Source organism: Barbus barbus (assembly GCF_936440315.1).
Source record: "Barbus barbus genome assembly, chromosome: 27".
NCBI classification, from domain to species: domain Eukaryota; kingdom Metazoa; phylum Chordata; class Actinopteri; order Cypriniformes; family Cyprinidae; genus Barbus; species Barbus barbus.
The window spans coordinates 16,347,337-16,363,407 of record NC_136755.1 but is presented as its reverse complement, the minus strand read 5'-3'; the positions used below and the strand labels follow the sequence as shown (position 1 = coordinate 16,363,407).

Below are 16,071 nucleotides of genomic sequence, written 5' to 3'. Positions count from 1 at the left end.
TGCTTAAAATGTGAATGCATAAAACAAAGTGGAGTAAACAGATGAAAATTGTTCTTAACCAGTTTGCAGGTGTATGAAGTACATTCAAACTGTTCGTTTGTATCCTTATGGTTTTATCAGGTCACAAGGTAGGAATTAAATAGCAATTTAGCAATATGTTTCTTAAGGTTAAAAGACCACCTCTGATCATCAAGCTGAGGGGCACGATTCTTTTGATGAGACTGGCTTTTTTTGTCTGGCATGAATAAAAAAAAAAAAAAAAAAAAGTTTCTGAAATTAAAATCTGAAAGTCATCGGGGCACCAACTAAGAATCAATGCATCTAACTAGTTTTATTCAAACCATGAGGTGTAAAGCGAAGAGGCTTGTGGACACTAATCCCACAAAAAGCTGGAAAGATACTTCGCCAAAGCAATATACAAGCTTCACTCAAGCAGCAAAAGATAATACTCTAGAAAAGACGACTCGAGAGACAATGTTAATGGCATAACATTGATAAATAATTCAAAGTTTCCAGGGAAATTGAGGCACCATTTCAATTTTCAGTTAACACTATATGTGCAGAGATGCTGCAGCATAGATTAAGGCCGTGTTCACACTTGGCGTCTTTTTTGACTAGAAAAAGTTGACAAGAGCGTTTTTTTAATGAAAAACAAAGTTGGCAGCGTCTGTTACAAATAGCCGCTGAGAGCGTCTTTTGTTGTCATAGCAACAGCTGTAACAGTAGCCTAGCGCTGTGTACTGCAGAAATGTCAAGAAAGAGTAAAAAGTTGGCTTTTGAAGTTAACGGGAAAGAAAATGTCGATTCACAACGACGTTTGTGGGGTGCACGACATTATACGGGGAAGGAACCAATATTATGATAGAGTTTTGTGCTCATATCATACAGCTCCTTGTGCTCCGAAACTAGTACAAGCAGTCTATCTACCGGCACCTTCTCCATTTTTCTTCTTGTTGTTATGGAAACGACAGATCTCGCTACTCGCTTGTCATTGGTCAGCTGTCAAAAAGGCGCTTGACGTGGGGCGTTTTTTTCAGAAAAGTTGAAATTTTTTCAACTCGAAAAAACGCTGAGCTGCAGAAAAAGACGCCGGCGGTGGTGTTTTAAAAAGCGCTCAGGACTTTTTTGAAAACACGGTTTACTCCATAGGATTATAATGTAAAACAGACGCCGGCAGCTTCGAAAAAGACGCCAAGTGTGAACACGGCCAATCTCTACAAAACCACCACAGTTCTTCATTATCCTCCCTTAAGCCTCTGTTACATTTGCATTCACGGATATTTGAACGGATCTATTTGAAACAAGCATTTGCATCAGATTGCTAAAAACATCAGTTGATTGTATTGTGGAAGGAGGGAATGAAAAAAAATAAATAAAAAGCACAACACACACAAGTGAGACTTGCGTTCACTTAAAGTCCCTAACTCATTTTGGTATGCATGACAGATTTCACAGACAAAATCAGACAATTTGACCCCTATATATAAACAGTGACGGCTCTGAATGGAAATGAATTTTTGCATAGTGTAAGAACTCAAGAGCTTCTTACGTCTGTTAACTTTTAATAGATTAGTGCCAATATGATTGTATATGAAGAAAGAAACAAGGCCAAGACTATTCTAGTATTGATGGTTCTTCTCTATAAACTTACAATCTGTCCACCAGTATGCAAATTAGTAACACCTCTTCTGATATAGTTCAAAAACTTCTCATATTTCATACTTGAGAAATTGCATATGTTGTAGACCTGTGACTAAGGTGCTGAAGTTCAAAAATGTTAAAATACTAAAACTCAGTAACTTCTCAAAACATCTAACTAAAGCAGGTCATGAGGATGAAAAGAATGGTTTTTAAAAAAATCTGACTGTTCCAGAGAATATCAATAAGTAGTAGTTTGAGCAATGATTTCATCTCATGTTTTTGTTGCTGTATGATAAATACTATTATTCAAACCTAAAGTTAAGAAAAACCGGAAACCTACGTGACACATTCAAACAAGTATATGGATAAAGCGACAATGCGCTGAAATATAAAAAGGACAGAAAATTAGCAAACTGAAATTCACACTATACATTTATGAACATTTTTATAGCTTACTGAGCACACTTAAAAGCATCAAGCCACTTGTTCACAGAAAGCATATAATGATCTTTTGGATTCATGTCGGACTAATGAAACATCAAATGTTTGACATGTGAAACTTGCAGCACTCAATTGTAGCTTTGAATACATAGCTAAAAACTATCATCATAAAACAACAGCAATGCTAAATCATCTAGGCTAAATGGCAGCAGGTATGGCCTCTGAACAAATATGAATTAAAGATGCGTTCAAAATTTTCTGTGACAACTACCACTTTCAGAGGGACGAAAAGACGACGTTCCCCATTAGTGCAATTATGAGGAAATGACCAGTGTGGTAATGTTACCATAACACAAGTAACAGGTAACAAGAGGTAGGACATCTAGTCATTTCCACACAACTGCACCCAGATAACACACTCATGATCCAGATAAGCACCGGAACTAGGGGTCTGTGTCCATTGCTCTTCAAAGTGCATCTACTTTCACGAGTTACGAGATCAGCGCCAAATAACAACATAACTCTAGTCAAGTATTTGAAGATAAATTAAAATGCCCCTTATACACAGTCTGTTGGGTTTAGAAAAAGAAGGGTCAGGGTTTCAGGTTTCAAAAGTCAGATTTCACCAGATCAAAAACCAAACATACCCATTAAGCTCTCTGACCAGTCTGTGATTCTTGTTTAAGAGTTGAAGTTAAACAAGATATTTAAAAAAATGGTAGTCTCAAGAATAAACTCTAGCACCTACAATTATAATGTCCTATTGTGCTTCAGTTATGGTAGGACATTAACTACAAGTACATATGTAATCTTGTTCGGCTAACAGGAATAATTGAGAGCCATATAAAGAACATCCAATTGTTGATAATAAAAATAGAGTATTTTGTAAGCTAATACTGCTACAGTGGGTACAGGGTTTGCACTATTTACACTACTAAAAGTACCCAGCATGAAAACGACTACATTACAAATGTTCTATATTTAAAATTCATATACACAAACAAACCACTAAAATCTCTTGGTTAAGAATGCATAGTTAGAAAAAGATGGTTAAAAATTTCAAGTTAAAATTTAAGAATTATTTGGGGAAGTGATCTTACAGTTATTTCACTAACAAGACTCAATCAATCACTACACATCATGATGATATGCTTCAGAAGGGATAAGACTGTTTACATGAAAACAGTTTACCGACACATATACAACGTATTGCGCTTCAATTTGAACTAAGTTTGGATTCAAACTAAATACATTTTCTATTCGGTTAAGCAACAAATAGCTAACTCGCCTAGTGGCCCCAACCCTGTTACTCTACAAAAAGTCTCAAAGAAAAAGTAGATTTCACAAATTCGTTTAGGTTTATATATATCTAAAAAGAATGTATCTAGAGTGTTAAAAAGGGATTTTTACTATTCTCATGGAAACCTCTAAGCTAAAAATTCTTGGTTTAAAAAAAAAACTACTAAGGTGCATTTTAAATGTGCTGACTGTGTGTCAATGCAACTGTATGTGTATGATTCTTTAAAAAAAAGGCTTGATTGCCTGTATGGCCAGCTGGAGTGCAATGACAGCTTTTAAACCTGGCCAATGTAGTACAGTCAAACTTCACCGTTTAAAACAGAACCAAGCAAATCCCAGGGCTCTAGATTCCCCAATATTCAGCACAAAACTGGCTTTGCATTTCAATGTGGGGTAGATCTGACAACATCATAATGAAAATTTCAGAACAGGTGCTTAAAGTGAAAGGTGATGGTATTTTTTCCTTAAGGGAGTTTTTGACGTGTTTTAGAAATTTAACTCGTACACCCAAACCCACTGAAACCTTAGGTTACAATTACAGCGAACAAATAAAAGAAATGCTCATGGCAGTAGAATTTAAAAGTACATACAAGATAATCTCATCATCTAAATGCTTAGGGCCCCAAGATATTAGTACTTTTCATGACAATTATCCATATTCAAGAGCTGTTTCCGCACTAAGAACCCCGGCGCAGGTGAACGGAGGGCTTCACTTATGAGAACCAGTCTCATGCGAGCGGCATAGCGCCAGAAAACTGATTGTCAGAACAACTCCTACATTCTCACTTCCAAATGCATTCTTGATTCTGCACATACTGTGTTCAAATTTCATGATACAAGCACATGATAGTGCTCGGTCGATCATGTCATTGGTGGACAGGTACAGTAGGATGACCGAGCCCTGGAATGAACAATAAATGACACCATGACAAAAAAAATTCATATTAGCACAAATAAATGAAACAAAAAAGTACTTTTGTCCTGAAGTCCCCATCTGGTCAGTGCACTTGCTTTTGCGGATAAATAATTTAGCTGTGGAAACTGCATCCCCACAACCTGATCTGTGTTGTCCTAAACTAACCCGAACCCATTGGTTTGATGAGTTTGTAAAATCTACTGTTCGACAGTCTCCATCACCAGCCTTGGCAATAGTATTGAATCAAGCCCACCCGGATGCAAATGTAACTTTCAGTGTAAAAATAGTCTGAATTTTTGGATTGACTATGTAAACATGTTAACCTCTAATCTGACATGCACATGTACAACAGAGACACTTAACCATGCCCTTCAAACCAAAAAGAAAAAGAAAAAAGAAAATAAATTCACATATTACAGTTCTAAAAATCCTATTTAGTTTGTATGGAAATTGTCTACGTGGGCAATTGGAAACCTAACAGCATGGCGATTCTTGTTTTTTTTCCCCCGTTTGAAGGTTCTCATTTATATAGTTGAGGCAAACACATAAAAATACACACAGACACACACACCGTGCTGTTTTCAGGATGTGGGGCTTGTTTCTGGCTATGTTCAAGCGAAGTACATGGTGCGCAGTGTGTCCTGATGGATCTGCACAGCTTTGGCCAGGGCTTGCTGGTCTCTGCCATTACTCTGACCTGATGTGTGACTGCCTTCAGCACTGCCAGAAAACAAATACAACACACACAAAATCAGATCTATAGGTTTAATAATGCACAATGTTCATAAGGTCTTACTTTATTGATAAAAAAAAACAAAACAAAAAAAGTCACATCCAGCCATGTAAAAAAATAAATGTGAATAAGCTGAGAGTTGTAAGCATTAATGACTTATTTTAGCCCATAGAAAACATAACAAACAGGGCCATATAGCCTTCTCTACATGTTATCATGTTAATCGTAGTAAGACCCAGTACCTGTCATGTTCTTTGTCAACCAAGTGGTAGCGAGCACGAAACGCCACCAGGTGGGCGTAGTAGGCTGGTGCAGGAATGGAGACAGAGCGGGTGCAGCGCACGTAGGTGTGGCACAGCTGGTAGGTGAGGACCTGCAGCTCATCAGAGGTGAAATGGTTATCATCCCACAGCACGTGATAGTGGGACGGCCTGCTGGTTCCCTGTGGAGATTCAGCAATTATGAAGAACTGAAATCACACACACTTAGACAAGCGTAATTATCACCAACACTAAAGCCAATGATAGCTAGGAACAAAGCATTCATAAGCGCTCACTTTATAAAGAAAGTCTATGAATTCTTTATCAACATTTTAATGGGATTCCATTTGAAATGTTCAATGGTACCTGAATTCCGGCATGACTGCAAAGATAAAAGTCAAACTCAGACGGATGAGTAATTTTGGTGTCAACTGTGGTACCAGCAGGGATGTTGCCACTCTTTCCAACCTTGAATATAAACAGCAAATTAGAAAGGCAAATTTAAAAGACATTAAAAAAAAAAATTATAAAGTAAGAAAAGGTCATAATTTAACATACATAATTTACTCAAGGACATGTACTTGTTTACTTGACTCCAATGAAACATTTTTATATGAATCTGTCATCTTCTCCTAAGTGTAAACTCTGTTCCCAAGACGTTTTAGGCACTTTTTTTGGGAGTGCCCCTCTCTCACCTTTTTGGACTCTCACAGGACCTATCATATTTGTTGGGTACTGAGATTTGTTTGACTCCACGCCATTTTTTCATGAATGACTTTTGGGACTTCACCTTGTCCGTCCAACAAAGCTCTTTACTGTTAGCTGCTCTCACGGCAGCAAAAGAATTGTGTCAACCGCTGGAATCCTCCTCACATAATGGACAGACGAACCTGGACTGTGTATTTGTTGGACATTATTTCAACTTCTCGTATACATGGATCTAACGTGAAAACTGTAAATTCATGGCATTCAGCTTTTAATGTTGTCTTCTTTTCTAAAATCTTTGTAAAATTATTTTATTGTTATTTGTTTATCTATTAATATGAGTTTATTATTATTATTTATGTTTTTTTTTTTTTTTGAGTCTACCAAGGGGTGGGATGGGTTGGGGTGGATTTTAAATTTGTACAGCTGATTTGTGTTTTGTACTACTGTTCCACAAAATAAAACTCAAAACAGTACGTGTAAAATAAAAAAGGACATGTACGTGTAAAATAAATTCTAGAATAATCATTCTTTAACAATGAAATGAGCAAAGGCTTTTCTGATTCAAAGGATGTTTGCAATAATCACATTTCTCACTGGATCCTTCCTATGCAGGGAGTTCTCTTAAAACATACTAAGCACTGTTTATAATCGTACAAACTGTGTACACTCATTGCTAGAAGCATTTTTTCTGTCAAGGAACACCTAAATAGAGCTAAAAAACTGTGCCATAACCAACCCGTTCATTCCTGTCCATGCAGAAGAGCCTGGTGTGGTGTCTCTTCTGCACTACTACAAAGGTGATGCCTGGTTGATAATCTTTCTCCAGCTTGATGCAGGCTTCACGAATAGCCAGCAATTCATGCTGTAGAACCTGCATAGAAAAAAACAGTACAATGAAGATTAAACAAAATGTGTCAGCACGACTTAGCAAACGTTGACAAAAAGTGTAGGCCTGCAACCTACCTGGTTGAACTGGCCCTCTGAGATGCCGTCTCTATAGTAGATGATGCGCGTTGGTTTAAAGCGTGTGGATTTGTAAAACTGGATCAGCAGCTCTCTCACCATGGTGGCTAGATCTTGAATGATGTCCTGACGGTGCTGCTGCACCCGCACCGTGGCACAGTATCGGCTTGGGTGGGCGTCCATACTGCCAACAACCTATATATTATATATTTTAAAAAATAATAATAACAATTGTTTTTTATTTTTTTGAGGGTCCCCTAGCTCTGAGATATTAAAAGCATTATTAAAGACTTTTGAGGTTATATGATATGGCTTAATAATGTGTACAAGACGTAGATTGGTCACACTTGTAGTATTGCTACTTGGCACTATGCAATTAACATGATCAGCCTTAAAATATCAGAGGTTTGTCAGGCTTACAGCAGCAATCGAGGGTTTCTTGCCATCTCCAGCTGGTGGATGAGTCACATCTGCACCCAGAAAGATGATTGGTTGCTGAAACACCAAGGGCCTACAAACAAAAACAGTGATAAAGCAATGCTTAAAAAACACACACCAAAAAAAAAAAAGCGTAGGTAGCTGTACTTTCTGGTCAAGTTTCATGGGAAAGCAGCCCAGGCGTTAACTAACAATCAAACAAAGACTCAAAAAGTGCCTTAAGCTTTCTGCATGTCAAAGGCTTTTGGAAAAGCTGCCCTCACCTGCCCTGTGGAAGAAGAATGTTGTTGACTCCACCCAGTTTGACATTAATCTTGAGGCAGAGGTTGGAAAGGGTCTGAGGTGTGGTTTTCTGTACATTCTTCACCTGGACACACTGTGTGGCCATGCCAAGAACAGTGTCGCCAACACGCTTCACCTCAGCTGTGAGAATTGACAATTTAGAGTGTTACGAAATACATTGCAAACAAAAACACAAAAGAAACCGAGAGGAGCTAAATTACCATAAACCGGAGTCTTCCCAGGTAGGATGACCACCACCAACTGTAAGCCTTGGTATGTGTACTTGAGGTGTTTGAACATGGGCTCCACGCTGTCTGCTCCCTGGGCATATTTGCAAAAGCACGGTTGGCCCTGAATGGGCATCCCAGCATCGTGTGATATCTTACGGAGCTGGTCAGTAAATGCCCTATAGAAAACAAACAAAGGATTAGACCATGCAAGGGTCTGAACTTTTTTTTTTTAATTCCACCAAAACGTCTCCAGATCCAGGTCAAAGCTGACTTACTTCAGAAGTAGTTCTGTACACTGCCTCTGCGGGGCAAAGCAGGCAATAGCCCACACTTTGATCTCGATCCCTGTGTGGAACTGCTTGTTCCTCATGTCCCACACACCCTGTACTGGGGTTGCTATTGCTTTGTTCTGAAAAACCCAGAGAGACATGACCAAATTAATAAGACACATCCAGATTTCAGAATTCAACCACAAGGTCAGCATGACAAATGTCAAATTGAACAGGACAGGTTCCTACCCTTCCACCATAGAGAATCGAAGGTGCCTGAAGGACCCGACCATTGACCTCAGTCATCTCGTCTCTAACCATAACTCCAAACTCACGCACATAAGGATCGGTGTTGAAGTTGGCACTTCTCATCTGTCACAACCAAATTAAATCCATTATGAGGTGTGGATGAGATTTATAAAACTGAAAAATTACAGAGAACTGCACATACCAGTTTGCTGATCTCATCCTGGCGGTCAGGCGCAGACCTGGCTGTGGCACGTATCATAGTGGAGGTCTGATTGTCTGTCAGTTTCTTGATGCATCTCTGTCCGGCTACTATGTTACAGACCTGAATCAAAAAAAAAAAAAAGGTTAATGACATTCAGAGAAATAAATGACAGAGATGGGTAGAAAAAAGTAAGCGTAAGATGTGGTCTTGACCAACCTCTAACGGAAGGTAGGTGTGTTTCTGCTCCTGACCAACTTGTAAACATGGGAGATGTGGATATCGCAGCACCAGTTTGTACTTATCCTTGAAGTACTGGGCGACAGTGCATTCAATGGTCTGACCATTCTCTTGCTGCAATGGAAACCTGGAGGCAAGTAAAATACATTTTTAAAACTGTGACCTTTACCATTGCATCATAACAATGAGGAATATAAAATGGAATGGCATTCATACAGAAAGACCTCCAAGTCATTTTTTTTTTTTTTTTTTAAGTGCTTTGTGAAAGATCTTACGTTTGATGGCTGGCTGGTCTCCTTGTCACATTACACACCCTGTATTTTCTCTTCATCTGTCCACAGTGAGTGATTTCAACCTTCAGACCTGAAAGGTGAAAATAAATCAGTGTTCAGAAAACAAAAATAAATTCCATAAAAATCATTAGGGAGGTCACTAATTACTGTAATAATTTACCTTTGATTTCCTTTGTAAACTTCACTCTCTGGGAATCCGTTAAGGGCTTCTGTTGCTCTTCGATGCTTTTAAAATCCAAAACCTCACACATGAACTCAATCACAGGTTGAGCTTTGTAGAATGCAGTGGCAGACACTAAAGATAAATATTACAATAAGATCAGTATAAGAAACAAGTTTTCAAGAAACATTTATTAATGATATCAGTGCACACTAACCATCAATGTTGAGCATCATCTTCCAGAGGGATGGTCGAACAGACTGATGAAAGCCAAACCAAACTTCTCTTCCTCCACCGAGGGGGTTGGAGCAGCCCTCAGAGGGAGTGAAGAATGAACGTCCGACTGGGGTGTACCTGCGGACACAGCAATATTATTGCGCTAAAACGGCACAGTGTGCAGACAGATGAAGTATGACGCCCCCTAATGGTGATTTATGAAAAACAGAGTTAACAAAACAACCATTAACCTCATAGAGGGCAAATGTCTCATGACAACGTCCAGAGCCTGAATGGTCTCAAAAGGGATGTTTGGTAGCTGTCCAGACAGTGCTTCATGTAGAGCTTGCAGACTCACACAAGACATCCATTTTATAGCTACTTTAAAACTCCTGTCTTTTCCCTCGCCTGGAATTGTGACCTCCAGCTCCACCTAAAAGAGCAGTTCGGGACATCAGTATGATGTGAAAATGTAAAAAGACTTCAGAGTAACAGTATAACATATTTCAGTGGTCTATCAAACATAAACATCAAAAAGCCAACACAGACTTTAATATGGCTTTATTAGTGCATACTTTGTCTCTTCCAATTGGTAAAGGCATGGCAGTGTAGAGATTCTTCCTTCCATCATACACAGGCTTTCGATCTCCAAAGATCTGTGTCTTAAAGTGCTGGACCATGTGCTCAACAATTTCTCTACAAAAAAAAAAAAAGTAAGTATAAATGTCCTTCCAAACAATCAGTTGAAATTTCAAGCTTCAGTCAAAAGATGTTACCGGTTAACTCTCCGTGGGCATTTCTCAGGCTTTATATCTATGTCGTAATGGTACACCTCCAACTTGGGTATTTCCATTTCAAAGAAGTTGGCCTGAAGCTTGATTGTTCTACCCATTGTGCCAAAGTCTGGCCGTTGAGGTGGTTTGAAGACATACTCTTGTGCTGGAGGAGACAGGGGAGCTATGGGACACACACACAGTTCATTTTTAACATTCATTCTTTTTATATATAAACCTTTTTTTAACCAAGTCTATTATTTTAAGCTAGAAATGTCAATTTTTAGTTCAGTGGCAACTTAATCCTATTAATTAGGCCCATACAAACATTAAGGTAAGACTATTAGAGCTCTGCTGTGCCATATAAACTCAAGCACCCGCCCTTACATAACATCTTTATTTTCTTATATACAAACTGGCCAAATTTAATTTGAAAGTTATTAACTTGCCATTAACCTTATGTTTGTTTAACTGTACTGAAAAGCATCACACTTACGCTGTTGTACTGAATGTGAAAACAGAATAATCACAGCCATGTTGATGTTCAGTACAACAGCACTTGTGCTCATGCTCGCTTAAAAAAAAAAAAAAAGCAGCAGCTAATTTATTGCCAAGAGATCATCCATTAATGTTTACAGACATTTCTGTTAACCCTGAAACACAACAAAATTAAGTAAAATTCAAAATACAACTGTAATTTACTTCAAAATTAATACAGCATATTGTGCCCTATTTTTTAGATTCTTTTTAGAGTCAGTGTGATACTGTTTAAATAATACATTTTACTACTGTACTATTAACCCAATCAGCTGGCAAAAAATGAAATATAACATGCAATACTAAAGGTTTTAGAGAAACAGTGTTAAAACAAAGCTCTTAACAGTAAGTTAAGTTTCAAGACAATCATTCCTTTGGATTAAAGCTTTAATTAAACATTTCAAGCAACTTGATAAACAGTACTGAAAATATATACTAGGCTGTCAACAGGCCAGCTTAGTCTGGGCTTCTTACCAGAAACATCTGACCCTGAAGACTGATGTCCCTGACACAGCTCAGCAGCTATAAAAGACATAATAACTGGTTTATTTCAAACAAAACGTGCAGAAACATATGTAAAACCATGAAATTACAGCCATTTGTCTTGAAAACAGGTTTCCAGTGCAAAGCACTGTAAAATTACACTGATTATAAAATCAAATTAAAGCAGTTGATTTTAATCATTAATATCCATACGATTTAGTGGTTTCCAAATGTTTAGCATACAATAAAATTGGGTCACAGCAGTGCTTGTTAATTTGGGAAAAACAGGTTGTCAATTTAGTGTGAAAAACTTTTAATGTACAAGGAGGCAGTGGGTATCTGAAGTCTTTCGCTGACAGATTCCTTGAACTGTCTCACCCCATCTTATCAACCCTAAAAACACAACACGGCAGGAAGATACTGGGCAACAGGCCTTTTACCTCCTTATCACCAACACCACACAAGCAACTCAACAACCTGCCAAACTCTCCCACACACACACAAGTACCAGGATGTCTTTTCATTGAACTACAGCAACTGCTTTTCTTTATATCACTATTTCAGAAGCCCCACGCATATCAACAATGCTCTAAAGTCTAAAGCATATAATACAACACTCATCATTTTATGAAACCAAAGTGTCAACACTTTACAATAGTCCCATTTGTTAAAATGAAAGCATTAGCAAACATAATCTAACAATTACATTTCTTACAGTATTCATTAATTACTGAGTATTATTAAAACAATTGTTATGTTAGTTCACAGTGCAATAACTTAAATTTAACTTGACTTTAATACTATATTAGCACGTTGAAAGTAACAAAGTGTTGTAAAGCAGTGTTCATTTTTAGTTCATTTATACTAATGTAGTAAACAGTTACTTTTTTGTAAAGTGTTACCAAGTTTGACGAACAAAAAGTTCTGTAGTTTTACAGCTTCTTAAAATGTGTGAAATGCGTTTGGAGTTTCAAGACTCCTTCCTGAAATGTAATAAAGATATATAATACACAAAAACTACTAATCATATACTCAAATAATAATTTTGTATTCGTAATTTAGATAGACACAGTCAGCTTTGGCTGAACATCGTGACTGTGCAAATACAAGTGGCAAATCGACCGGTGTCTGAGATTTTCGGTGACGCTGGGTGGAGCATACATGAATATTCACGAGCTTCCTGTTTCGCGTTAAAGCGCCACTGAAAATATGAACTCTTTTCAGAATAAGAAATGCTTCAAAGTGTGATGAAGTTCAGCAGGTATTCAGGCTACTGTTAATTTAGGCACAATCGTTTGTAGATTGTGTCATATGTTATGTTTAATTATTACAGCTATTAATTTGTTGATGCACTCCAACTTACTGAGCCAACAATTTGTGTTTATGTACCCCATTTATTTTGACAATCTTTAAAACTGTTAATAACTGATATACATTTATCTTTGCTGTTGTTGACAAAGTTTCAGTTGTGATCATTCTGTGGTGTTTCTTATTGTTTGCTCAGTTGGTAGCTTATATAACATCAACCCAACTTTAGTAATAAATTCATGTTTTTGTAATATATTTAAATTGTAATATAAACATTCTGAACAGTGTTCCAAATGGTTAGAAACATGGTTTGATGATAAAAGATAAAATCATTATGTGGCTATTTAGCATTTATGAATACAATAAAGACAATGTGTGTATAGAAAACACAATATAACCTAACCCCTCCTCTATTATATTCTATTGACTGAATGGCTAGATGACAGAGACCAGTGGTGCACACTGGACACTATGATGTCTGTTGTTCTATTACACTATAAGAGAGTGGATTTTTTCCTTTAAGATTGAAAGTTAAATTCAATGTCTTGCCAGGTAATATATCCTGAGGAAGGAAAGATCATTTATTTAAACTCATGCACAGACGCAAACATTGCACAGATGCGTGAAGACCTGGGTCTATGCCTTTTGAATGAATCAGGTTTTTCTTCATTATATAAAAAAGGGATGATGTATTACATGTGATAAAGAATATAATGTCAACTTGATTACCTTCCACAGAACCTCTGGATAACCTGTGCCTGGCTTGTGGAGATCAATATCCCCACACACCAGACAAGGTAGCAACTTGGGTATGTTAGATTATCATTATTATATATAAACACTACAGTGTATTTTAAAGTTGCACTACCATATTCATTCATGTGTTGTAAATCTTATATTGTTTAGATTGCATGTGACTCTTGCAACGGCTGGTAGCACTGGGACTGCATAAACAGGCCAAGTTTGGAGGCACATTTTATTTGTCCGGGATGTCAAGGCCCTATTTAAAGTGTTTAACTTTATATGTCTTGTCCATATACATATTTGTACATAAAACTTAACACCAAATCATTTGATGTCTAATGTATTCAGCATTATAACTTCATTTCTTTATAGTAGTAACTGTGCAAAGTATGTTACTTTAGCTTCTTAAATCATGTGAAATGATTTTCGCCAAGTACTACAATCTGTTATTTACCAGCTGAACAAGCAAAACTAAATATTGTATAAGATCTTTATGCTACCTTAAATATTTGTATACAAGTTATCAAACAAAACTTTAAAAGACCCTGGAAAGGGTTTATAACACGTTAAAGACATATCCTAATGACAGGCAGGCAAATTAATTGCTGTAATCATGAAATCAAACATAACATATGCAATCTACAAACTATTGTGCTCATATGAACAAAACTTCAAAAGCTAAAAAAACACAAAATGGCTAAATGAGCTAGATCGCCACTGTCGCTGAAACACAATTACATTACGTAAAACTTTCTGTGCGGTGATGATCCTAGAGTGCTCTGATATTTTCAGTGGCGCTTTAACGCGAAACAGTATGCATGTATGCTCCGCCCAGCGTCACCGAAAATCTCAGACACCGAATATTTCAGAACACCGGAAACGTGCAAAATTTGGAAACAGAACAATTAACAGTTCATTAACTAGAACGTTAGTTAATAACTTTCAGTACCTGGCTAGCTGGAGAAAGCAGTTCTGACCAGTGGTGCCTAACTAACTAACTAACGTTACCAATGTTAAAACACCTAAAACTCACATAAAACAATTAGACAATAAAACTCTAAACTACGCCAATATATCCAATCCTAAAATAGTTAGAAAGTACGTAATTTTAACGTTTTAAACTGACATGGATAGGAGTTTAACCAGCTGCTATAAATTCAAAAGCCAGCAGGTCAACAAGCTTAGCTAGCAGGCTAACAATAACAATGGGCCTACAAAACAAACCATCGACAGAGATAGAAAAAACACTTCAGAACTATAATCTAAAACATTATCTGAACATTTATGTCATGCACAGCCGAACGCCAATAAACAACATTTTTATCTTTATCAAAAACACCGCACTTATTCAGTTAGCGTTTCGTCGCTAGCACGCTAGCTAATCATAATAATACTCACCACCAGCTGCTCCAATGGGATACATTTTAAACGCTTTCTGCACCAAAATTCAATCGCAGACCGATACTTTTTGCTTTTCTGATGCCACGTAACACATGCGGTAAAGGGAAAGATTAATTTAAATTCAAACCAGCATCGATATAAAGGAGAAAACTAGGATTAATGAGCGCGCTGAGTTAGTAGAGCACGAGAGCTCTAACTGGCCCCATCCCATCCCCCCTTCACAGCACGAGCGCCTATTTGCCCGACACTCTCACTGCTTCACAGCTCAAGGAAACAGACACTAACCGCATGCTTTATTTAATGTATTTATTCAAAATTACCAAGAGCAGAAACAAAACATTCATTAAATTGAATTTAACCATGTCTAAATAACGCTGGCGGTCATGATACGTCATTTCCGGCTTTGTTTAGAGGATATTTTAAAAATAATTTAGTGGCATATATTAATGTAAAAGGTTTAGGATATATTTTTTTATATCTTTTTATTTTAGTTATTTATCGCAGTTGTGTTATTATGTTGTGTCACACAATGTAACTTCTGGATTTATTAATTTATCATCTTTTATTAACAAGGCTGGGCTTAGAAACACTTGTTTTTTTGTTGCTCCCACATTTTAAATGGGGGAAAAATTTTTCACAAAACAATGGCACAAAAAAATGTGTCTCTGACCCTGCAAGTGGGTTTTTATCATTTGATTAAGCATTCAAATTTCATTTTAAATAGTCTTGTTAAAAATGTTTTTTCATAAAATATGCGCCTACTTTATTAACTATGGAGACCACATTTGCTTTCCACCAGTGAATGTATAAACTAGTTATTAACTTGATTAATTTGCTTTTGGTTGTACCATACACTGTATTTGCTCATACTTTTTGGTCAAAATAATTAATTAGATTTTACAGAATCATTAGGCCTATATTTTAATCGTGTGATCAGTCAAACCTATTGGGAATTAAACGTTAACCTAACCACTAATCTTGATTTATTACTAGACTGTCAATTTTTCATTAGTAACAGGTTAGACATTTTTCCTCATCATTTATGGCCAGTCAACACCTGCATTAATGCACTGTTGCAGTGGCCATGTATTGTCTTTTTCGAAAATGGATTACAGATGTAAAGAAACTTGGACTACCATGAGTTACCGTGATTTATCTCCACTTGGTGGCACTATTTCACCACTAATGCTGACCACCTCACTGAATGCTTGCTGGACGACTTTTCATTAACATTTAAGGAACAATAATAGTACAAAGTAAACTAGCAAAATGTTGCGTCGTTAAATTA

General features: G+C 37.0%; 1 protein-coding gene across 1 annotated transcript; it reads right to left on the bottom strand.

Moving 5' to 3' along the window:
- Window positions 1-2,070: 2,070 nt before the first annotated feature.
- Window positions 2,071-15,012, bottom strand: LOC306847064 (protein argonaute-2-like). The gene is made up of 20 exons (XM_079380812.1): window positions 14,781-15,012; window positions 11,322-11,369; window positions 10,314-10,494; window positions 10,113-10,233; window positions 9,789-9,970; window positions 9,539-9,675; window positions 9,322-9,456; window positions 9,144-9,231; window positions 8,848-8,995; window positions 8,632-8,751; window positions 8,430-8,552; window positions 8,187-8,320; window positions 7,903-8,087; window positions 7,663-7,822; window positions 7,382-7,472; window positions 6,962-7,156; window positions 6,735-6,869; window positions 5,657-5,758; window positions 5,273-5,472; window positions 2,071-5,017 (listed from the first exon to the last, which is right to left on the bottom strand). Exons 1-20 carry the CDS (start codon window positions 14,803-14,805, stop codon window positions 4,909-4,911), a joined length of 2,619 nt encoding a protein of 872 aa, XP_079236938.1. The 5' UTR covers window positions 14,806-15,012; the 3' UTR covers window positions 2,071-4,908.
- Window positions 15,013-16,071: the final 1,059 nt, after the last annotated feature.

What these genes read in the sequence shown, in the direction of transcription:
- LOC306847064 (XM_079380812.1), bottom strand. Translation starts at nt 14,805, where the DNA reads ATGTATCCCATTGGAGCAGCTGGTG. An exon ending in TTCAGGGTCAGATGTTTCTG is followed by an intron (nt 10,495 to 11,321) that starts GTAAGAAGCCCA and finishes TGTGTCCCATAG; the next exon opens with CTCCCCTGTCTCCTCCAGCA. An exon ending in GTTTACAAAGGAAATCAAAG is followed by an intron (nt 9,232 to 9,321) that starts GTAAATTATTAC and finishes TTCACCTTTCAG; the next exon opens with GTCTGAAGGTTGAAATCACT.